This window comes from Erithacus rubecula (genome assembly GCF_903797595.1).
Source record: "Erithacus rubecula genome assembly, chromosome: 22".
NCBI classification, from domain to species: domain Eukaryota; kingdom Metazoa; phylum Chordata; class Aves; order Passeriformes; family Muscicapidae; genus Erithacus; species Erithacus rubecula.
Window position 1 is genome coordinate 4,126,347 of NC_136674.1, and position 24,560 is coordinate 4,150,906.

Genomic DNA, 24,560 nt, shown 5'->3' on the forward strand with positions numbered 1-24,560 from the left:
GCTGGCTGTATCCTGGTGGGTCCAAAAGTAGTGTCAACGTGCCTTTGACGCAAGATGGCCAGGAATGCAGTGTGTAAATAACCTCAGGTCTGCTTATAACTGCTTCCTTTGAGAGCTATGGCCCAGTTTGTATTGGAGAAGGTGCCATTCCTTGGAGCACTTGTTTATCTATTTATTGAGGTCAGCAAAGTGAGGAGTAATTACGGGATTTAGACTTGACAACAGGCTTCTGATGTATGAGAGCCCCAGAGTGTGAAATTGAAAAGCTAAGTGGCTTCATGCTATTGTTTGCTTGATAAAAACTCCTAATCTGCTCTTGAAGATTTTTTTTTTTTATTTTGTCATAGTCATTTAGGTTTTATTTAAGCGATATAGCATTGTGTTCTGACCATGGCAGAGCAATGCTTGATGACACATCAGACAGGAATTTGAGGAGATACTTAACTTTTTCAGAAAAAGCCATGAGACAGATATTACATGGCAAGTGACTTCACACTCAGTGTTGAGGTTTTTGACTAGGCAGTGATAAACATCTCCTTTAATTTTCAAAGGCTTTTTATGAGCTAGTCTTCCAGGTATTTTTAAGTTAGCCTGTGTTTTTCAGAGCCGTCTTTGTCTTAAATGCAGAAACACATTCTGCTAGGCAGGTTTGATTTGGGTCACACCAAACCCCCCAGGTAAACAGCAGAGGCCACCATTCTTGTCTGTGATGACAGAAGGGGAAACTTTCTGAAATGAAGGGTTAGTGAAATTGTACTGAAAAGCACAACTGACTGGTGTACAGTTGAAAGGAGATGTGTTGTAACCGAAGATAAAGTGGGAGCTGTACAATTCCAGGTCCTGTTGGCAGCAAACACTGGTGGCTGGAGCTGTGCATGCTAATGAACCCCTGAAAGATAGAGAGAAAAGGGCCGTGGTGCTCCTGCCAAAGTGCTAATTCTTACCTTGCTTATGAAGATCAAGTATCTTGCTCAGATTTAAAAATCAGTTTCTTTTATGCTTTCAGTAAAAGGTTGAAGAATGTGGTCATACCTAGTCAATTAAAACAGCATTCTTTAGCGCTTCCCTGGCTTTCTGCTGAGACCCAGGCAATGCTCTCTGCTTGCTGCGAGGCCAGCAGTGCAGGAGCAGCCTTCATCAGTCTTTGTTAGCATGGTGAGCTGCCTTGATGAACAGTTCATTAACTAGGAGAGGCAGAATCAGTCTTTTAATACACTTGCTATCACAGCTAGGCCCTGACAGTGAGCAGAAAACCTCAGGAGGCTTGTCTGAGCACTGAAACCTTTCTGCTGCTCTGAAATGTATCTTTCCCCCTCCTTCCACAGGCCTTCGGGTAGCAGCATTCATTAAAATGCTTCTTTAATAGTACAGCATATGTAGGATTTCATGGTTCAAACCCAGCAAATGGGACAATAACATACACACTTGCAGAAGAAACCTGTTCTGACTCTTCCAGGCATCTCTCAAGGTTCACCATGGTATTAATTGTTTCATTGTAAAATGCATAAGATGAAGGTAACAGTTAAAACAAATAACCAGAGGCATCTGGCAGCTCGTGGATCCCTGGCACGCCGCAGGTCTGAATGGGGCAGACGTGTTCCCAGCAGTTCAGGCACGCTCGTCGGGAGCTTCAGAGAGTGAAATTTCACTAGGAGCAAATCAAAGTCTGTGGTTTTTTTGCCCTGGGGTGTTGGGAGGGGAGAGGGGAATGGGCCAGATGAATCTGTACTTGCTATAGATGCAGATCTAAGAGCTAGTTTTCTAGCAAGAGTAAAACCTGAGCTATTGTAGCATGCACCTTAGGATTCAGCATGGATTTATACTGCAGCAAGCACCCGGGGATCATTTGTTACTCTCCTCCTTCCACCCCCTTTCCTTGCTTCTGTTAGCAAAAGATTAGTTCGGGGCAGGGAGTTACTGCTTCATCCAAGCATTTGAGGTGAAGCAGCCAGTAGTGGAGGCTTTGGTGCTCTCATCTAGAGCCTGATCTCTTGTTCATCCAAGCCCTCCAGGAAATGAGAAACATAAGCTGCAGGTATGTCAGTGCATATATGCAGAGCGCTGCGTTTCTGGAGCGCCTGGAACACGGAGGCCTCTGAAACCCTGCACTCCTCCTCAAAATGGCTGCCAGATGTGTTGGCTCTACTGAATTCCCCAGAGCCTGACACCAGAAATGCTGAGGTTATTACCAGCTTGGTTCTTGCTCTGTTCTTCCTTCAGTTTTCCAGGCACAGTGTTGCAAGAGGGAGCGTGACCCCGGATGGCTGCAGTACCTGCAGAGGCAGTCGCTGGCACCGGGCGAGCTCGGGGCAAGGCTCGCCGGGACTCTGTTTAAACAAAGGAAGTGTGTTTGTTTTCACAGTCCAGGCTTGGGAGCCTGGGCTGGGATCCTGTGCCATTTCCCTGTGCTAGGAGCAAGATTCTGAAGGAAGACAGCCTCTCCCTTTGCTGCAAAGCACAGCTCTTCCTGGCCAGCAAGTATGCATCTTATCCTCCCTGGCTTGTCAGGGCTGGAGTCTGGAAAGCTTAACTCAGATTTGGTTTGATATTTGTAGGTGCAATAAACAGTATAAAGACTCCTGCCGTGAGCCACGCTCTAGCTTTCCATGCTTGTGTGGCTTTCTTGGGCCAGTCTTATAAGCTACTGTACTTCTTGATCCCCTTGTAACCCAGTCAGTCCCAGTGGATGCTTGAAATCTGTTTCCCAGTCAGTGGGAAACTGAGCTTCCAGATCCTGTGGTAGTGCATCTGTGTGTTCAGCACAAGAGAGAAGACCTGCTAGGCAGCTGCCTTTATCATAAGTCAGGAGAAACTTTTAAAGTATTCTCTTAAGCCACACTGCATGGTAAATGGCTGGTTTTTGCCAGCAGGTACATTTTCCCTGCCACAGTCAGCAGTTTGCTCAAATAACAAATCTTAATGATAAAGAGGTGTTGGAAAGTATTTGAGTTAGTAGTAGGATCTGTAAGGAAAGTGTATCATCTAACATATGCTGCTCTGCCTTTTACTGAGGAAAAGTGTTTCTCAAAATAGTCCTCCTTACTCCTTCGTCTAATTTGCTTTGGTTTATTTCTAGCATCAAAATGAGAATGTCATTTCACTGTGATAGAGCTTTTATAGTAAGTGCAGATCCATGTGAGTAGGATGTATCCTGTGCTTCATAGCCAAGGCAAGCTGTATATGGTGACACTTTTAAGAGTATTTGGGTTGTCTTAAGATAGAAGGTGGTTTCCACCATTAACTAAGTGTGCCCAGGGATGGAGTAGATGGGAGGTGGTGGGTAGACCTCATGGCAGCTTGTTTAGTTGGACTCACTGCAAATCCAGGGGATGGAAATGCCTGCATGTATGACTGTGCTTGCTGCACAGGAATCTGTGCTGTCTCACATGGAGTAATCAAGTTATTTAAGGAGGTGTGTGAGGGAGGGAGGTATGTGTGTGGCACACCAGTGAATCTTGCATTTATCTTTGTTGTTCAAGTCTGAGAGTGCTCTGAAACCGTGGAGCTGAGATGGGTGTCATGGAAGACTGGCTTCTTGGAGGTGTCTGGCTAAGTGGATGTATGGGAGAGCGAATCCAGGGAGCTTCACCATAAATAAAAGGAAGTGCCTGGGAGCGGAACTGCAGAGCTGCCCTGACTCTGGCTGTGTACGTGAGAAGAGTTCCAGAAATGACAGTAAATAACAGTAAAGCTTTGCTTTGTGTTTCTCTTGTAGCAACCCTCCGCTCAGCGAGGAGATGCTGCCTCCGGGGGAGTGGATGTGCCACCGCTGCACCGTGCGCCGCAAGGTAAAGCTCTCAAAACAGACCAACCCCTGCCCTTCCAACTGGCCATTTGAAACCTGAATCCTGTGCTGTATACCTGCCTCTCCCCTCGTGTGTACTTAGACAACCAGAGCTGCTTCTTTGTGCTCACATTTACAAAGGGCTTTAGGAAAGAAACCTAAGGGGTCTTGGTGAGACCCTCACAGTATTTTAACCTCACTACTAGGAGGTAAAACTGAAGTGCCTGGTACCTTCTTGTCAGTCTGTGTTTTTTAAACTATTTTCCTTCCCCCCGTTTCTGGAAAGGAGGGAGAGCTGAGGCACAGAGGAAATGGAAATGGCTCCTGTGCTTGAGGAGGTGAGCTGTCTATAGGCAGAACAGGAGTCACATTAATACAGCTTTGCCATCAGGGCTGTGATTCTAGTTAATACGTGTTTTTTAGAAGAGTGACTTCACAGCAGTTGTACATCAGCAGAGGGTGAAATCACAGTGACTTATGATTTCCTGGGCTGTTGAACAGGATGGGGAGGAGATGATTGGGCAAGATTGTAGTTTTTTTTGTGCCTTGATGCTCTTTCTCCAGGAAGCTGTCTTGCACAATGTAAACATCTTATTGCTGTGGCCACGTAAGGCTGCGTAGCAGAGGGTTTAGAAACCACACCAAGCTATCTAGCAACTGTTCCCTTGAAGTGACACCCAAAACAGATTGGAAGAAAACTGTGTGCTCAGCCTTTTGTTCCTCAAGTGATTGCCTTGTTATGTTTCCAGGGTACTGTTCAACCGTCTGCCAACAATAGAAATGAAAGTCACAAATCAAAAAACAAATAATAAAGTAAAAAGAGAGAGAAAAGGAGAAAATCCTCAACTTTTCTCTATTAAAAATTGCCTGAAAACACTTTTCTCCCTTTGCAGACTGCATTAGTGATGGAGTAGATTGGTTCCTCCATATGGGTGATGCTGTCAAGCATTGGAGCAGTGCACAGTTGCCCATCCCAGGCCATGCAGCATCTCTTCCTCTTCCAAAATGCATCTTGTGGTGATGGCAGTTTGTAGTTTTCCTCTGCTGCACCTTGTTCAAGATTCCTGCCATCAGGAGATAGCAGAGTGTTGTTTGTATGTTGTGTTTGTATTCTCAAGCTGACCTTCTCAACCGCTGATGGGTTTGTATGCAGTGCCAGGGTTAGTAAATGCATCAACAGCAAACAGTCTGCTGTGGAGTTTCTCAGTGTTGGTAGCAAAGTAAACAGTTGGCTGATTTGTCAGGTGTTTAGGAGTAGATGCTGTGAAATGTTGTCCTGATGTGGATTCAAGTATAGCTACCCTGAAAGGAGAGACACATGGTAATGTTCTTCCCCATGCTTGGTTCTCTTCAGCTGTTCTGTCACGTGTACCTTAGCTGCCATCAGACTTTTCTTGATCAAGGCTCTAATGACTTCAAGGGGGAAGTTGTAGTGAGTGGCTCAAGCGTTTTCAGATGCTGTTTGTCTTCAATCACATATTTGTCAAGGTTGATGTGCTTTGTTTGTGGCCTCCATGATAAGCCTGCCTATTCATGTCGTGCAGAAGCGAGAACAGAAGAAAGAGCTGGGGCAGGTAAATGGATTGGTGGACAAATCTGGGAAAAGGACCACCTCCCCCACCAGTGACGCAGACCTGTTGGACAGGTCTAGCAGCAGCATCAGGGCTAATGCGCATGCCAGGATCTTGGAAAGGAGAGCGAGCCGGCCTGGCACTCCCACATCCAATGCCAGCACCGAGACCCCCAACTCAGAGCAGAATGATGTCGATGAGGACATAATTGACGTGGATGATGACTCTGCCATTGCAGAAATGGACTGTGGGCAGCCCCAGCTGAAGCGACCCTTTGAGCTTCTAATTGCTGCTGCCATGGAAAGGAACCCAACGCAGTTCCAGCTGCCGAACGAACTGACCTGCACCACAGCACTTCCAGGTGAGCAGGGCCTTGTCTGCTGGTAGTGAAGATGTCTGCAGTTGCATCCTGCTGCCCTCTTTGCTCTTCCTCTTGATAGTTGTGGCTCCAGTGGTGCTCACTGGTGAAAGCAGAGGGTGCCTCAGGCTCTCCTCCAGCTGCCTTTCAAATCTGAGCTGTGGGGACACTGCAGCTACACACCATGTCCATCAGGACTTGTGGTAGATGCTTGTTGTTCTCACCTTGGTCTAGATCATCAATATGAAAAAAAATCCGTTGTCAAAACACTTGATTTTTGATTTATGATGCAATAATATAGTAACAAAGTGTAACTAAATGTATAAGATGTCACTGAAATTACTAAGTATGAAATATATCTACCTTTAAAGATAGTCTCTGTCACTTAAGGCTAGATTTAGTGGTTGTCAGAGGTTCCTTAAGCAGCAGTCTTTGACTTTTGAGATGATTATATGTATCTCCCAGAAGGCAAATCTCTGCTATGTTGATAACCCAAAGCTTTTTAAAATTTCCTTTCCAGGTACTAGTAAGAGGAGGAGAAAGGAAGAAACCACAGGAAAGAATGTCAAGAAAGCACAACACGAGTTAGACCACAATGGTTTGGTTCCCTTGCCAGTGAAGGTCTGCTTCACATGCAACAGGTACTTTTTGTTCTTCCAGGGAAGTTGTTCAGTGTAGCTGCAGCCTTCAGGACCAAAGTTCTTGCTGTAAAAAGTAGATTACCTGTTTCCTTTTCCATTCTCCTTCATTACTTACTTACAATTCTCTAAATAAAGGGGATAATATTCATCTTTGCTGTTTAACCACAACAGTGTAGGTCCAGCTATAAAGGGTTCTGAAATGTTGCCTGGAGATTGACAAGATTGAGTCATCTTGTCTTCAGTGTTTCTGCAAAGAAATATTCTGAATTCATGGTGGTTTAGTAAATGGAGATGTTTGTTTATAGTTTGTGAAGGAAGTGTGTGAGGAGATGACCTTTAGGAAATAAAAATCTACTGAGAGATTTATAAGCCCAAGGCAAATAGGAATATTGTGCTGAAATTGTAAATCTGAAAACCAGTACAAAATACTGATGGGTTTTGTAACACTGCATAAAAAAATGCATAGATCAATCCCAATTCAAAATGTCAGTGAAAATGAAACTATTTCAGAAACCCAGTCAGAGTAAATTTCTCAAAGTGGAATGGGGACTCGGGTGGGCTTTTGTGGAGAAAAACTGGTGACTTTGCCATAGAGCAAAGACTTTTTTAAAGCCTGAGGATTGAGATGTAGTTGTTTTTCTGGAGTTTGAGACTTGTTCTGAGAATATCTTATTGGTGTACATGTCCCAGCATCACACATGATTCTTCTAAGGAAACTTGCAATTACCTAAATGTGAAATTTTCTTTTTGATCTCTGAATTTTGCTTCAAATAAAGGCTTGTGCCTCAAGTGAGTCTTGAAGAAGGTCCATACAGATCAAGTTACAAATCAGAAATCCTACTTTTTGATGCAAACAACAGTGTAGAGGCTAAACTGAAGTGGTCAGCCAAGCTTGCCTGAATGTTCTGTTTATACTTTGTACAGGGAATAAGATTTGGCTCTCTCTTCTCAGGAGTTGCAGAGTGGCACCTCTAATCCAGTGTGATTATTGCCCACTCCTGTTCCACATGGATTGTCTGGAGCCACCGCTTACTGCCATGCCTCTGGGTAGATGGATGTGCCCAAATCACATAGAACACGTGGTGGTAAGCAGGACTATGATTGCAGTATGGTAACTGGATGCTGGAGTGGAACCTGGCAGGTCCATTAAAGGACAGAGCACAACAAATGTAAAACAGCTTCTGGGCTCTTATTGCTCCCTGTAACGCTTGTAAAGCTCCTGCTGCAAGCAACATGCTCTCCAAAGGAATATGATGCTGCTCTCTGCAATAAGATATAAAGATGGGGGAACTTCTTCCTGTAACTGAAGCTGACAGCTCAGATTGTGGCTCACTGACAGCTTGTCTAGTTTTTGACTGGACTCTTTAAGATCTAGATGAGCTTCCAGAACTGGGATACGAAGCAGCACAGTGCTACAAATAGGGGAAGTAATTCTTTGCATGCTTAACCCAAAAAGAGTTTCATTCCAAGAGGGAGTTTTCATTTTTGGAAAAGCAGTGTACTTGAGACTTAAATACTCAGGAAACAGGGGGCTGAAACAAAGAGTTTTTTCCCAGACAAACTGCTTCTGAGAGCATTGATGCTGCTTAGTTGGCCTCTAAATGCTTTTGTATTCATCTCCAGCAATGTGCCCTTTAACAGAAATGGTTAGTGCTGCAGGAAACAAATAGTCTAAAGCTGAGCTGATGCTGTACTGCCAGTGCTATGAGGCATTATGAAAGTCTTAGGGTGCCTTAGAGTGACCTGCAGATCCCTAACTCCTGTGGCATTATCTGATCACCCAGCTGAACCAGAAGAACTTGACCCTGAGTAATCGGTGCCGAGTATTTGACCGGTTCCAGGACACCATATCTCAGCATGTTGTCAAAGTGGATTTCTTAAACCGAATCCATAAGAAACACCCTCCGAATCGCAGAGTTCTTCAGTCAGTGAAGAGGAAAGGTCTGAAGGTATGTGTGATAAGTAGTGGTGGGTGAAAACCATGTGTGTATCTGTTTTAGTTTGCAAGGGAAACCAGCATACTCCTTGGGGTGGGAGGATGAGGATAGGGTCAGAATATTGTGTTGGTGTGAGATATGGGTGTCAGCAGTCACTACCTGTTGGATTTAAGATCTCTTTCCTTCAACTATAAGTCTCAATCATTGCAAATAAGCACTTAAATCTAGCACAATCACAGAAGGTACAATACAAAACTTCCTGAAGGTGGCCCTACAGTCAGATTTGGGGCTGTGTTTGTTGCCAGGATGCCTGAAGACTGCCATACAGACTTCCCTTGGCTGTTTTTTCATGATTTCTCTTATGCTGTAGCCACCATATTGTACTAAAGTCGTGCCTGACCTAAGGGAATAAAACCTATTAATTTCAGCATGGCTACATCAATTTAAAGTACTCAGTCCTTGATACTTCCAATGTATCTGCAGGGTTCCTTTGGGTGATAAAGCAGCAAATGCAAAGTTTAGTGCTGATCAGGCACTTGGTTTAACTAGTCATTCCTGAGTAATTGTTCTCATGTGTGATTTTCTTTCCTTTCAATGTAGGTTCCTGATGCTATAAAGTCCCAATACCGGCTTCCACCCCCGTTACTCGCGCCTGCAGCAATTAGAGATGGCGAGCTGATCTGTAACGGGATCCCTGAGGAACCCTTGCAGAAGCACCTTTTGAACACTGAGCACTTAGCCAGCCAGACAGAACAACAGGAGGTAAATGAAGTCAAATGCTTGGACTCTGTGTGTGTAGTTGCTTTGGTACAAAGATCCCCTTCCATTTCAGTCATGATGGAGCAGTTGTCTAGGAAACCAATCTCAAGCTCGTGTGTGAAGGTGATAGCTTGTCTTATCTCTGACACCCTTGCCCAGTAAAACTTCACTTTGACTTTCCAGGTGAGATGTAAAATTCCTCATTTGACACTTCAGGGAAGTGGTGCAATAGTCCTCTGGCCTTAAGAGTGGAGTCAAGGGCCTTCTGTCTAGACATCATCTTTATTTCGTGGCTGAGGGGAAATACTTTGCGCTTTGGTTATGTAAGGCTGCTCTCTGACACGTTTATTTAGAAGTTAATGTCCCATTTCTGGGTCGCTTTTTATTGCAGATGGAATTGGACATGTAAATCAAGGTCAAATGAGTGTTTAAATCTTGTATGAAACTTCTGGCTAGATTCCACAGTGTAAGGGCATGTTAAGTTGCAATCAGCGGAGAAATCAAGTCTTTCTTTTAGCACAGACAAGGTTTTTTTATGTGGCAGGTGCACATCCACCGTGGAGCTTAAAACATAAAAAATATATTTGGTCTTCCTTCCACTTTGTGTAAAAGGAAAGTGATTTTTCTACTCCCTATACCTGAGGTAGAGCAGCATTTCTTACCAACGTGCTACAGAGTAAGTTGGAGGATTGTTTTTGGCTAGAAGCCCAAAGTAGTGAAAGGTGTGTTTGTAACCTGAGGCTGAAGAGTTGCAGCATTTAACAAGTGAAGAGAAGGAGGAGTTTATAAGTGAGGAAATGCTGCCTTCTCCCTCCTTTTATCTCAGCCCCTCTCTGTCCTATCTCCAGCATGGAGATAAGCAGGTTGCACTTCTGTACCTCTGGACAACATTTTCTCCTAATTGTAGATGAGCTCCAGAGCAGATGGTGTAGTTCCACACTGCATCTGAGCAGTCAGCAGCTGGATTTCTTCAAGCTGGGTGAACAATGGAGCAACTGCTGAGGTTTGGAGCACTGCTGCCTCCAGAGCTAACCTGCACTTTTTTCTTCCTTCCAGTGGCTCTGTAGTGTTGTTGCGCTCCAGTGCAGCATATTGAAACATTTATCTGCTAAGCAGATGACTTCGCTTTGGGACTCTGAACAAACAGAGAAGGCTGATATTAAGCCTGTTATTGTGGCAGATGGCTCACTCGCCAACCCTTACCAGGCAGCTGACAAGGCACCCACACCTTCCCTCTATTCCATGTCATCCTGCACCTCAGGGATTACCACCCAGAATTCCTTGAGCTCCTCGCAATCCCAGCAGACTGTGTCACAGGAAGATGTTAACTGCAGCTCTTGTATAGATAAATCCAAGAAGGCATCTTCTTGCGGGACTTCGAACGGGCCGACAGCCTCTGACGTTAAAGTGAACGGGCCTCATTTCTATGGCGTTTCATCCGAATCCTCAGCACAGTTGACTGACTCCCAGAGGCTCACGGCCTCTGGGAACACAATACCTGTTTTGTCTCATCGGCAAACGTGGCCTCGGCCCCTCACGCCCCCAGCCAGTTGCGGACTTCTGAATCACACCATTGGAACCATTGTCAAAACAGAGAACGTAGCAGGACCTGTTTCTTGTGCACAAAGGGGATCTGCGCCGGTCACGAGTTTGCCTACGTCCATCTCGAGCTCCTGTGCCAGCCTGGAGACCACCAGCACTTTGCAAAGGAAGAATGTGCAGACGCAGGTCGGGCCGCCGCTGACGGCGGAGCTGCGGGCCGGGGGCTCCCCGCTCAGTGCCACCCGGGCTCTCACCCCTCCCCAGGCTGCAGGAGATGGCATCTCAGCTGTTGGCTCCACAAACAGATTCTGTTCACCAGCACCACCTTCAGGTACGGGCTGAGCCGCTGACCTTGGCCCCGGGGCTGAGAAAAGCTCAGGCTAAACCTCATTCAGAAACTCAAGGCTGTAGCAGTGTGCCCTCGTTTGACTGGGAATCAGGCTTTCTGTGGAGAGCCAGCAGAAGTTTCTCAGGTCTCCTCTGTCTTAGATCCTTTTATGGGAGCCATGAGATGTATTTTTGCTGGCTGCCTATACTTGAGGGGGAAGCTCTGTCCTGACAAGCAGGATAGTAGGTCAGTTGAATTCTTGAAAGCAGCAGTAGTTTTATATCATTTGGCTGCTGCCTCGCTATTTCAACAGCTGCTGCTTTAAAACCCCAGTGCTGCTGTAAAACCACTGGTTTGTTTCAAATGGCCATTTGGATTGCAAGGTAGTCAGTCCTTCTCACAAGAGCAGCTCTCTGGGATCTAATCCAGAGTAACTGTTCAGGCAGTGGTTGTGTCCCCTACTGCAGGTGTTGTTGGAGCCTTCAACTACACAGAAATGTGGGGTTGGGAAGCTGTAGTCTGCTTAGGATCTGTTGGTCTGACACAGGGTAGTTATGGACTTGGACATGCTAGAGATCCTGAATTGTACCCAAAAAACTTGCTACATAATAGTAAGATATATAATAAAGTGTATATAACCATTTTTAGTGTAGAAACTTAAAGTCAAAGATGTTGACAGATGTTGGAGTAACTGCCCACAGCTCAAATTTTGCTAGAATAAACTTTCACATATGGCATTCTTTTCCTTTTCCCTCTCCCCACACCAGCTCAAGACTCAAACCAGCAAACTCTTTGTGTAGGTTGGGTGGGAGCAGTCATTGAAAAGCACGTGACAGAGCTGTGTGTCACTTCTCATGCAGTTCCAGCCTGCTCAGTATCAGGCTTGTGTGGAATGGCTCAGGTCTGGTGCTTATAAAGCAACAGAGCAACATCTTTTTATAATCCTTTCTAAAATTCCTCAATGAGTAACTTCTAAGCTTTGCCTCGCCTTTGGAAGCAGTCCCCAGGGTACTTGGCCTCCTCCTGAATAAACTTGGTTACTCTGAGGCTGCTGATTTGACCATGCCCTGCTTAGAAATGCAAGGCTGGAAGGAGTTCTGGGAGAGGAAATGAGACTGTAATATAGAAAACTTCTTGGTTGTGGTTTGAAGAGCACTGCAAACCCTACATAATTTTGCAGTTACTTAAGATGTTAAATAATTGCCTCTGGTGCAAAGCTTGTGTTCTGCAAAATCATCACTTGCTGCAATGTCTCTTGGGAATGGTGTAAACATTTAAATTTTCTATCTAACACGATGGATAAATATATTTATAACAAAAATTGTGGTGTGCAAATTTTGCTGCCAAGTACAAAAATGCAAATTGCTCATGACTTTTTTTGTCATAAATTTCAGTAGTTATAAGCAAACCAGCTCAAGAAGATGTAGTATGGACAACACATTACAGGGATTTTGTTTCCTGGCATTTGCCACTGCTTCTTTCAGTTGCATGGCCACTTCCAAAGCAGGAGGGTTTTATTTTGTAAATAATAAAATCTACTTATGACTGTCACATTCCTTCTGGACAATGATGTGCACCCCAGACTTTATAACTGTGTAGAAATAAAACCATGGCAGTTGTACTTTTTATTCATGTTAAAACCTAGACAAGCTACTTGACAAATGTCTCTTAGGTTTAATAAATTCTTCAAGCTCCTGGTGAGCTGGTGCTCATTTTTCCAGTGTCACCACAGGGAGCAGGAGATTAAATGTATAGGTCAAGAATTCCTCCAGCAGCTGGAGATGAGGCAGAAACCACGTTTGGCTCTGTGTTGCAGGCACACAGAAGCCTTTCTGTGAGCAGAAGAAAGCTCCTGGCCTCTAGTTCAGACCTTTTTGAAAGCATGACTATGAGCAAAATGAGTCATTTGGAGCAGCTTGGCAGCCAAGGGCAGCCTGAGGACTGGGTGCATGTCTGGTGAACGTCACAGTGACATCTCTTCTCTCCATCACCTCTCTCTGTAGATGGTAAGGTCAGTCCCAGCACCTTATCCATAGGAAGCGCTTTAACTCTACCCTCATCACTCACTTCAAACTCTGCAGCTATGTTGGATTTCACCAGTTCCCTGAAAGCCTTTATGGATGGGGGTGAGTATTTAATTCATCATCAGTCTCTGCTAGCCCTGTGTGTTTGCTTCCCTAAAGCATTCCATCTCTGCTTGGGGAAATGTTCCAGAGATAAAGAAGGGTTGTAGTCAGGTGAGGGAGGGGCTGGGTGTACAATACCTTAAATATGTCACATGCTTCCCTGCTCCTAGTGTTGCCAAGGCAGCAAGGCCAATGAAGTGTTTCTGCCTGAAGCTTTTCTGGGGAAGAATCACAACTGGGCTGCTTTCCAGGTGGAATTCACATGCAGAAACCTGCAGCCCTGCCATGTTGTGATCCTAGCTGCAATCCAGAGCTGCTGCTGGCAGATGGAAAGCAGCAACAGATCTTGTAGTAGAGCAGTCACCTGAGTGGTGATGCTCCAGTGGGTCTGTTAATTTTATAATTTATTTCTGCTTCCATCAGTCTCCTAGGCTGGCCTGGTTTTTATTTCCTTTTGTTGCACTTGGCAAGAGATGGCAAATGTTAGCAGAGTGCCTTCAGGAGGGGATTGCTGAGCAGCAATCATCAGTAGCACACCCAGGCTGTTGACAGAGGTGAAATCTGAAGAACAGCCCTTCTGGCATTGCCAGTGTGAGCCTCTTCTTGGGTGAACCCAGCTGCTCAGCCCACCTTCTGCTATTGGGAAAGGCTCTTATAGCTCTTCCTCCTCTCCTTTCCATTTTAACTGTTGTTGATGTGGAGAAAGCTCTTGGAAAAAGATGTTATGCAGCCTCCTTGCTGCAAGAACGCAGAGCTTTGTAAGGCTTTACAAATATAAACACTTCAGAGTTGTCAGAAAATCTGCTCTAAAGCTCATTAGTAATATTGTCTGGATTGCACTGTTTGGTTTAATTTACCCTGCTATGGACTTGTGACTCCAGTGTGAGCCTGCAGCAGCTTCAAAGGGGGTTCTCTGTGATGCAGGGCTGGACTTTCTAACCAGGTAGCAGAGCTTCAGAGGAACGACCCAACATGCTGTCCAAAGGGGTGCAATGGCCATCTCTACTGACCTTGTTGATTCTGAGCCAAAACAGCAGATTTTCAGCTTTTATCAACCCTAGTTGCCCCAAACTTCTGCTTGCTGCCTCAGTTGTAGCTCTCCAGCCATGGCTGGCACTGTCCTCACCATCTGCTCACAGAAGGTGATGTGAAATAAAAGCTCACCTGTGTGTAAGAGTCTTGATATTGCAGAATTGGTCAAGTCTTTGCTGTTGAAGCAAACAGCAGGTTTGAAAGTTGGACAGTTAAATCCACAGCTCAGATTGCACTCTTTCCCTGAATAACTTACTAATTGCTTTTTGTTTATTAACAGAGATTGAGATAAATATGTTGGATGAGCAGCTGATCAAGTTTCTGGCCTTGCAGAGAATACATCAGCTCTTTCCTCCCAAAGCTCAGTCTCTAGCGAGCAGTGTCAATTCCCATCAGCAATCTCCTGTGGGAAACCACATTGAAGGTAAGAGCAGCCCTAGAATAGTGGGTTATGTTCAGCCATAGATTTGCCACTCCCTTGTCTATTCCTTGAAGGAGATTTCCCTTTTCTTCTGGTATCTGATGCTGCCTTTCACTTTTCTTTCTTCTCATCCCCCTGCTCTGGATTTCCACTGACCAGAAACTCCACCAAGATCCTCTACTTAATTATTTACAAACCTTCAGCTTTTCTGCTAGAAATGTTTAGTGAAGTTGTGTTTTATTCATCTTATAATTAGCAAGAGATGGGAAGGTTCATCTCAGGTGCTTGGTGGCTTTTCTTTGCACTTTTACTTTTGAGATGGGCAAGAGAAATCTGTGAATTCCTGCTCTCTTTCTGGAGGAGTTGCTTGTGATACAAGCACAAGAAGAGGAGCACAGAATATATGTGACATTGTTATTGCCTGTTCACAATGTTAAGCCAAAGCCACCACTACATATGACTAATGCCAGTAATGGAAAACAACTTGAATTTCTCTTGGAAATCTCCAGATTCCCCAGTTTGGCTTTGTTTATTACCACTGGTATCACCTGAAACTGCAGGGTGAACGTGGCTTCGTGATCCTCTGCATGCAGCCAGTCAATTTTATCTGCTTTCAAGCACTAACTGGACTGCCTTGCTGTGGAAGCAGTTCTCTGCTCCCCCTCTGCTAGGCCTGGGGGTAAATATCCCAGATAAAATCTTTGGAAGTCAGACAGTAATCTTTTTCTGAAGCTCTGTGCTTGCCTGCTTTAGCATCACAGCATTCCCTAAATGCTTTGTCAGTCTTCTTGTGATGGCTGCTGCAGGACACAGCAGCAGGCTGTGGTATGAGCTGCCTTCCTGGTCTGGAATTCTTCAGCAGTCTGCCTTTCTCAAGGCAGATTGGTGCTGTCTTAACCCATCACCCTTTTTGGGCAGGAATGATACATCCAACTGGCTGCTTAGCATTGCTGATGAAATGTTAGATCCAAAGCCTTCAGTGAGCCCTGCAGAGCCAGGCAGCTGAAAGGATTCATGCAGGGCAGCCAGGCAGAGCTGGAACCTGTGATGCCACTTGGTGTGGCCACAATTCTTGATGTAGGTATCTCTGCAGTCTTTCATAATCCTCATGTTCTGTCCCTTGATTTCACCCTCCTGGTGTAACACTGTCCTGCAGATGTGGTATCAGCAGAGGCTTCAACTCACTGTATAAGGGGTTTTCTTTCAAAAGACAGTGCTGAAATCCTGGTTAGGCCTGTGTGGCCCAATAGCTGTTCCACAGATTTTCTTAACGTGGGCATGTGAGTGTGTGATTTGAACTTGGAGCTGCTCTGGAGGCTCAGCCCTGGACCAGCCATTGTCAAGTATGCCACAGAGACTGACCTAGGGTAAAAGAATCCAGTTAATCATCCTGTCTTGGGAGCTGGGTTTGTCCCTGCCAAGCCCCATTCAGCCCAGGTGTTTTTCCTGTAGCTTCCACTAGAAATGATATCACGGCTATTACGTTGATGAATTCACCAGCACCAGTTCTTTTTAGGTGGCACTTGGAGAGCAAAGACTGAGCATTTTCATTACCCAGAGTAGAAGAGATTAAGAAAGAAGCCAGTGGTAGAAGGCTTGTGTGTTCCTCAGCGTGGCTCCATTGTGCACACTCCATGTTAATGCTCCCCATTTGCATGGCTTGTGTGGGTTATGAGAAAGCAATTTTCTCTGACTGGTAAAAAGAGGTTTAATGCACAAATGTTCCTAGAGGGTTGGGAGCTGGTGCTTAGGCCAAAGCTGACTGCATCCTCCATAGAGTCTGTGCTTTCTGAGCTGGGACACTGGGGTCAAGCAGCTTTCCCAGCTGATAACATTGTTCAAGTGATTTCTTTTTATCTTGCAGCGCAACGAAAGGAAGTGCAAGCCCGGGCAGTGTTCTATCCTCTGATGGGCTTGGGGGGTGCAGTCAATATGTGCTATCGAACCCTCTACATTGGGACAGGTGAGTTGCTTCTTCCTGCCCTGACCTTTCAGAATGAGGGTGGTTCTCCCTGAAACCCTCCCTAAGGTCTTTGCCAAGTGGGTGTCAAAGGAAACAGGCTCACTGTGGTCACTTGTACTGGGATTCTGCACTACCAAGAAGTGTGGAAATCCCCCATCTGCCTGAAGCTGTGTGGGTGGCAACTCTGTCACCTGGTGTCATAACTAGAACAGCTGCCATGGAGTGGTAATGCCTGACTGATGGAGAGGAGAGTTATGTTTTGTTTCTTGTTGCTTAGATTCTTCTGGTGCTCTGGGTAGACCCAGGAGCAGTGAAATGCTCTTCAACCTTTGTGGAGCTGCTGGTTCCCTTCCCCCACTGAAACTTTGTTGGTGGCTTATCGAAGCATTATTCATGCAGTCCTGGGAGCAGGACAAAAGCAGTTGCTCCCCTGTTGTTTTGCTAATTGAAGTTTAATTCTGTCTGTTGTTCTCTGCTGCCTGACAGTTTTTTTCTTCCAATACGAACTGAGCCTGTTTTGTCCTCCCCCATGACAGGAGCTGATATGGATGTGTGCCTTACAAGCTATGGTCACTGTAACTATGTGTCTGGCAAACATGCCTGCATATTCTATGATGAGGTGAGTGCCTGAGTGATTTTTTTTCCATTATTATTATTATTTTTATTTTTTTGGTGTGCATGGCAGTGGGAGCTGGAGATGCAGGCAGCAGGTTGTCTTTGTGTGGTGCTCCTTTTGTGGCCTACAAAGTAAGAGCCAGGTTTTACTCCAGTGGAGGCTGTGTCAGCATTTTCTGTCAAACCTTTTTCTGAAGCACAGAGCTCTGCCAGCACAATTTCTCTTACTGCCTGTGGGCAAGGACTGCCCACAAGTCAGCACTGTCACTGCTGGTGTCTAGGGAAAGAAAAGGACATAGACATTGTCTGATACTTTTTGATCTGGATGTGTTGTTAATAAAAGCTAAACTTCATATGTCAACATCAAACCTCAGCTGGAACAAACCAGGGAACTGCTCTGAGTCCCTTGTATTCAAGTGTGATGGGGGAGCAAAGCATTCATAGCATCTGCAGTTCTCTGTAAATTATTTATTTAGCTAAAACTTCAGTTAAGCTCGCAGCATAAATAGAAACCTACAGTTTCTACTTAGCTACAGCCCAGAGATTAGTTTGTTCTTGAAGTAAACAGACCAGCAGGCCTGCCAGTAACAGCACTGCTGGAGATATCTCCTAGCATGGAAACAGTCTTTGAAGCAAGATCGAGTCTTTTATATCACCATTTGTCAACCAGCTCCAGAGGAGGATCCAGGATTAACCCCCAGCCAGCTTTAACCATTCCTCCAGCGCCCTGCAAGCTACCAAACACACTCAGTAATGGGATCCTGACTGTAAATCTCTGGAAGAATCTCCTCACAGTGATCAGTCATAAATCAGGCTCCAGGCACTGACCTTTCACCCTCTAGTGGGTCTGCTGTAGTTGTGGTCACTGGAGAGGGAGAATTCCCCTTCCTGGAGCTCTCTCTGCAGGTTCTCCTTCTGCACTCTAGCAGGTTACTTCAAAACCTACTCTCACATGCATGTGGAGTTTTTTTAACTTGATTTAAGCCTTGTAGTCCCCGAGGGACAAGATCTTGAGCTCTCAGATGATTTCTGTGAGCTAACCTGAAATCTTCTCTGCTCTGGCAACATCCTCCACAGAGCTCAGCTGAGCGTGACGCCGCTTGTGTAACGCTGCGTGTCACAGTAATGTCTGCTGGCATTTCAGCATCTGCACAAGGCTGGGAATCCCAGACTGCCCCTGTCCTGAGGCTGCTGCAGCACGTGGCATCCCTCTTGCCCTCTTGTGCCTGCTTTCCAGAGCTCATCTCTTCCTCCTAGGCACAGGTCTCGAGCCAAGTTTACATCAGGTGCACCTGTAAAATGCTCGCTTTTGTGAGCATCTGCTTGAATATCCCGTTTCCAAAAGATGTGTTGGTTCAAGTGCAGTAGGTAAAACCCACTTCCCTTTGGCCATCCTTCTCTGCCAGAAAGCAGAGAAGCTGTGGCTGCCCTAATCAGTGTTCAAGGCCAGGTTGGATGGGGCTTGGAGGAACCTGGTCTAGTGGAAGGTGTCCCTGCCTATGGCAGGGGATGGAGCAAGATGGTCTTTAAGGTCCCTGCCAACCCAAACAATTCTATGACTTCATGTCTTGATTCTCTGCTCTTGCATTTCTTTTCAGAATACGAAACATTACGAGCTGTTGAACTACAGTGAGCATGGGACAACAGTGGACAATGTTCTGTATTCGTGTGACTTCTCGGAGAAGATGACACCCACTCCTCCCAGCAGTATTGTTGCCAAAGTGCAGAGTGTGATAAGTGAGTGTTGTACCACCACCACAGGGAGTTCATTGAGAGGGGGCAGAAGCAGATGGAAACCAATTCCTTGTTGATGCCCACTGTTCTGCACTGGCTGGTGCAAAAAGGGGAGCCTTGCCACAGCCTTTAGCTGGGGTTACACAAGACCTTCCTCTGCAGCCTGGGGAGTTTTGTGCTCTGACCTAAATCCTACCCCAGCCTCCAGTACAGGAGTTACCAAGCTCCAGGTCCCAGTGGGCAGCCAGTTTGGAGCAGGCCTGAGGCATTTCCCCATACATGTCCTCCCTTCCCAGGCTGTGAAAAGATCTGGGCTGTGCTGCAGGCATTCTGTCCCTGCATGGCTCACTCCTGCTCTCCACCTGATCAGCTTTCTCTTTTTGGGCTGCCAAAATAAGATATGTAAATGCCTCGACCTCTCCAAGGCTGAGGAGATTCCCATTTCCCTTTGATCAGCTGCTCACTGCAGACTGAAATCCCTCATGGCTGAAGAGTTTTACCCATGAGGCACCTCAGCAGTAACCCTGTTGATGAAAACAAGCTGCTGCTGACCTGCCCAAACCTTAGAGGTTTTTTTATTCTTTTCCAGAACGACATAAAAGCAGAAAACAGGAAGAGGAGGCGCATGAAGAGGCTGCTGTGATGAACTCCCAGGCACAAGGGCAGCATCGAAAACCCTGTAACTGCAAAGCCAGCAGCTCCAGTTTGATTGGGGGCAGTGGGGCTGGCTGGGAGGGCACGGCCCTGCTCCACCACGGCAGTTATATCAAGCTGGGCTGCCTGCAGTTCGTTTTCAGCATCACCGAATTTGCGACCAAACAGCCCAAGGGGGACACTGCCTTAGTACAAGATATGGACTTGGAGGAGAAACTTTCTCTGAAACCCCACCAGGTGCCCGTGCTGCGGTCCAACTCAGTTCCCTAGGAATTTTTAGGAAGAGAGCTTTTTGGAGTAAGGAAAACGCCCTCAGACTCTTTACAATGCAAAAATGTACAAACCGAGGTGGGATTTTTCTGTGTCGGCCCAGAGACTGTTCACACGCCGTTTGCATGAAATGAAGAACGTTTAACTTTTTTTAATTTTTCTTTTTTGCTCAAGTTTTAGGGGCATTTGCACATATATTTGTACTATACATTTCATTTTAAAAGGAAAACTGCAGTGAGAGCAGGACGTGTCAGAGCGAGGGGTGACCGCTGTCTGACTCGAGGACTCTCTCTGACAGATAGTTCCCATGCAGTTGTAAAATAATCAGAAACTTGTTCTATTTTGTGCCAGTGACAATAGTTTTATATTAAAAGAGAAATACAGTTTTCATACAGCAAATCTATACAATATCATTGTTTTATTTAATGTAAAGAAGCGCTCTTCTTCCCACAGTTATTTTTCCCATCCCTCCCTGCTATGGTTGCACTACAAGTAGCTACTGTGTATTATGGGCAGTGAGAAATGAGTTCTTTTCCTGGTGTCCATCCTATTTTTTATTTCAAATAAGGAAAAGTGTTGGATTCTGTGTAAATACATCAGTGATGGCATTTTTCAATGTTTTAAAGCTGTGTACAGTGCTACATGTGGTATGACGTTCCTCAAATTGTCTATTGTAGCAGATCCTTTGTCGTAACCTGTCTGTCTCTTTTGTTTCTCTGCCACCTCCCCGCAGCAGAACAGCTAGTTCCACTGTACATAGTAATTGTAACGTTTTAGACTTTACAGAAACTTTCCTGTATTCTGTATATAAAAAAAAAAATACTTCACATTCTGTTTTCTCGATTGTCTGTCTTCACTCGTGTCACCACAACCTGGAGCTTCCCCAGAGTGTCTGACTGCAGAGGAGCCTGAGCTGGGAATCAAGGCTGGGGTGGGATAGAAAGACCTTGATGTCCTGCCTGGGATGTGGGAAGAGGGTGAGGACTGGAAAGTGATTGAATCATGGAATTTGTTGAGGTAGGAACGACTCTTGAAGGTCATGCAGTCCAACCCCTGCACTGAGTGGGACACCTTCAACTCAGTGTGGCCCAACCTCACCTCAAATGTTTCCAGGGATGGGGCACATCCAGTTCTGGGCTCTTCAGGACAGAAGAGACATAGCCTGAAGGTGTCCTGAAAGATCAGGGGACTGGCACACCTCACTGACGAGGGAGAGCTGAGGGAGCTGGGCCTGTTTAGCCTGCAGAAGAGCAGCCTGAGGAAATCTAATTCTCAAATACATGGGGGTAGGGGATGTGTGAGCAGATGGGATGGAGCCAGGCTCTTCTCAGAGGTTCTAAGCAATAGAATGAGAGGCAAGGGCAGAAGCAGGAGCAAGGGAAGTTACAGCTGAACATGAGGAAGAACTACTTTACCATGCACTGGAACAGGCTGCCCCAAAAGGTGGCAGATCCCTGAAGATATTCAGCTATCCAGGCAGAGTTCTCGGTGCTCTAGAGGACGCTGCTTGAGTAGGGGGGCTGGACTAGATGACCTCCCACGGTCCGTTCCCACCCCTGTGATCTCCCACCCCTCGGGGCAGCACCCGGGGCATTGATGGGGGGCAGCGCTGCCCGCACTCACCCTCTGTCTCCGCTCCCACCGCCGCACGAACCCAGCTCTCCCGCCGCCTCCAGCCGCGCAGACCGTGCCCCACCCGCCCGTCCGCCGGTCCGTCCCGCCGGGGCGGGGATGCGGGAGCGGGGCGGGGCTGCGCCGGGCCGGGGCTGCCCGGAACGGCGGCGGCGGGATGGGCTGGGTGCTGCTGGGTGTGGGGGTGCTGCTGGCGCTCTACACGCTGCTCCGGTACGGGCTGCGCGGCGCCCCGCGGCCCCGCTGCCGGCCCGAGCTGCGCGGCCGCACCGCCATCGTCACCGGTGAGCGACCGGCGGGGAGCCGGGACGGGCCCCGGAGCGGCCTTTGCCCCCGCTCACCCCCGCGCTCCGATCCGCAGGGGGAAGCAGCGGCATCGGCGCGGCCACGGCGCTGGAGCTCGCACGGTGCGGGGCCCGCGTTATCCTGGCGACCCGCAGCGCCCGGCGGGGAGAGGCCGCCGCCAGCCGCATCCGCAGGGTGAGCGCCGGGAACCGCCGGGAACCCCCGGCATTCCCACCCACGGGACATCCCCAAACCGTATGGCACCCCCAGGACACTCCCGAGATGTCCCCAGTGTACCCGTGGGACATCCTTGGGTATCACATGAACACCCCCAGATACCTCCATGGGCACCTTGAGGACACTGCCTCAGCAGCCCAGGGTGCCCATTAGACACCCCCAGGACATCCCTGAGCATCCCTAGGACACCATGCAAGACACACAACAGAACATCTCTAAGCATCACATGATTAACCCCCAAAAATCCCCCATGGGTTCATCCCAGGAACAACCCCTCAGCCATCCCATTAGGAACACCCCCAAGCAAGGTGGGGCACACTAGACACCCCCTGCAGCCTCCCATGCTGGGGGGTCCCAGCACACTGTACCTATTGATTCAGTCCCCAGAACATCCCCCTGCCCGTGGCTGGCTCCAGCCCCCTGGCCCTGGCCCAGTCCTTGTTGTGCCCACAGGAGACAGGGAACAACGAGGTGCAGTTCATGCACCTGGACCTGGCCAGCCTGCGCTCAGTGAGAGCCTTTGCCAGCACCTTCCTGCGCCAGGAGCCCAAGCTGCACATCCTCATCAACAACGCAGGTGAGTGCTGGGACCCCAAATCCCCTCTGCACCCCCGGGGCACTGCCACAAGCTGCCATTGCCTCCTCACTCTGCAGGGGTGAGCGCTGGGGGCACGACAGAGGATGGCTTCAGCCTGCCCTTCCAGGTGAACCACCTGGGCCATTTCCTGCTGACCCAGCTGCTGCTGGAGCGGCTGCGGAGCTGCGCTCCCAGCCGGGTGGTCATCGTGGCCTCCAGTGCCCACTGCGCCGGCCGCCTGCGTCCCGAGTCCCTGGGCCGGCCGCCCTCGGGGCTCTTCTCCACCTTCCAGGACTACTGTGACAGCAAACTGGCCAACGTGCTGCACGCCCGCGAGCTGGCCACGCGCGAGCAGGGCACGCAGGTCACCTGCTACGCCGTGCACCCAGGTAGGACCCAGCTCAGCCCTGGTGCCTGTGTGTGATCTGCTCACCTGTGTGTCCTGTGGTGTCCTTCTGTGGGGGTGGGCTCCTGCTCTGCAGCCTTTTCACAGGGAATTCCTGCACGGGGAGCATCTCTCCCTTGCATGGTGCAGCCCTTTGCATGTGTCCCTTTATATGGTGTGTCTCTGTGCACAGTGTCCGTTTTCATGCTGTGCCCCTTATCTTGGCATGTCCCTTTGCACCTTGTCCCCTTGCACTGTGTTCCTTGATACGTGTTCCTTTTACAGCCTCCCTTGGCACAACATATCTCTTTATACAGCGTGCCCTGTTTCATGTGTCCCTTCGCATGAGGCACACCCACACACCCCCCCAGCCTTGCACAGCCAGGACAAGCGTGGCAGTGCCTGGGGACAATCACAGCCATGCTGCCCATGCCGAGGCCACCCTGGCCATCTCCCTTATGTGCCCATCCACTGGGACACACAGAGGAGCACTCCACAGGGGACACCTCACCGGTCCCAATCTCCCACAGGCTTCGTCAACACCTCGCTGTTCCGGCACGCGCCGCTGTGGCTGAAGCCGCTGCTGCTGCCCCTGGCCTGGCTGCTGTTCCTGGACGCGTCCGAGGGCGCGCAGGTGGTGCTGGACTGTGCCACGCAGGACGGCCTCGAGCCCCTCAGCGGCCGCTACCTCACCGGCTGCGGCCCCCGGCTGCCCTGGCCAGCGGGGCGCGATGACCGCCTGGCACGGGCGCTCTGGGAGGGCAGCGAGCGCCTGGTGGGGCTGGGGGCGGCGGGGGGACACCGGGAGGGACACCGGGAGGGACTCGCTGCTCCCACAGCACAATAAAGGTGATGGTGGTGATGAGGGAGCGCGGGGGGTGCTGTGTGGGCGTGGAATGGGGGTGAGTGAGGGGCAGCGGCACACCCAGCACACCCTGCATGTGCAGCAGAGCTGGGAGGGTGACAGTGAGTGAGTGTGCAAGGGGATGTGTGTGCAGAGCAGCACATCTGGCTCTGCACACACACTGCAGACACACACCCATTCAGTGTCACACACACACACATACTCCTTGCACACCCATCAGTCACACACACACACACATCCCTTGCACACCCATTCAGTGTCACACACACACATATCCCTTGCACACCCATCAGTGTCACACACACACACACATCCCTTCCACACCCATCAGTGTCACACACACACATCCCTTGCACACCCATCAATGACACACACACACATCCCTTGCACACCCATCAGTGTCACACACACACACATATCCCTTGCACACCCATCAGTGTCACACACACACATCCCTTGCACACCCATCAGTGTCACACACACACACATATCCCTTGCACACCCATCAGTGTCACACACACACATCCCTTGCACACCCATCAGTGTCACACACACACACATCCCTTGCACATCCATCAGTGTCACACACACACACATATCCCTTTCACACCCATCAGTGTCACACACACACACATCCCTTGCACACCCATCAGTGTCACACACACACACATATCCCTTGCACACCCATCAGTGTCACACACACACACATCCCTTGCACACCCATCAGTCACACACACACATATCCCTTGCACACCCATCAGTCACACACACACATCCCTTACACACCGCGCATGCGCGCGCCCCATGTTCCCGCGCACGCGGCGCTCAACATGGCGGCGGCCCC

The 24,560-nt window shown here is 48.2% G+C and overlaps 2 protein-coding genes across 6 annotated transcripts in view; both read left to right on the plus strand.

Moving 5' to 3' along the window:
- PHF12 (PHD finger protein 12) overlaps positions 1-20,579 on the plus strand; it is a 31,831-nt gene extending 11,252 nt beyond the window's left edge. For 3 of the 5 annotated variants that reach the window (XM_079325404.1, XM_079325406.1, XM_079325407.1), the window contains 13 exons: positions 3,716-3,788; positions 5,594-5,716; positions 6,234-6,354; positions 7,307-7,439; positions 8,139-8,303; positions 8,892-9,053; positions 10,107-10,923; positions 12,924-13,046; positions 14,359-14,502; positions 16,364-16,462; positions 16,999-17,081; positions 18,676-18,814; positions 19,401-20,579. In XM_079325404.1, the coding sequence (XP_079181530.1) occupies positions 3,716-3,788; positions 5,594-5,716; positions 6,234-6,354; positions 7,307-7,439; positions 8,139-8,303; positions 8,892-9,053; positions 10,107-10,923; positions 12,924-13,046; positions 14,359-14,502; positions 16,364-16,462; positions 16,999-17,081; positions 18,676-18,814; positions 19,401-19,735 (2,517 nt within the window). In that variant the 3' untranslated portion in view covers positions 19,736-20,579. Of the gene's footprint in view, positions 1-3,715; positions 3,789-5,328; positions 5,717-6,233; positions 6,355-7,306; positions 7,440-8,138; positions 8,304-8,891; positions 9,054-10,106; positions 10,924-12,923; positions 13,047-14,358; positions 14,503-16,363; positions 16,463-16,998; positions 17,082-18,675; positions 18,815-19,400 lie in introns of all 5 variants that reach the window. The other 2 variants (XM_079325403.1, XM_079325405.1) reach the window with 1 other exon arrangement.
- Positions 20,580-21,460: 881 nt separating this feature from the next.
- On the plus strand, positions 21,461-23,713 carry DHRS13 (dehydrogenase/reductase 13). Its single transcript, XM_079325424.1, has 5 exons — positions 21,461-21,651; positions 21,729-21,847; positions 22,343-22,466; positions 22,544-22,855; positions 23,382-23,713. The coding sequence occupies exons 1-5, from the start codon at positions 21,525-21,527 to the stop codon at positions 23,696-23,698; spliced, it is 999 nt and encodes a 332-aa protein (XP_079181550.1). The 5' UTR covers positions 21,461-21,524; the 3' UTR covers positions 23,699-23,713.
- Positions 23,714-24,560: the final 847 nt, after the last annotated feature.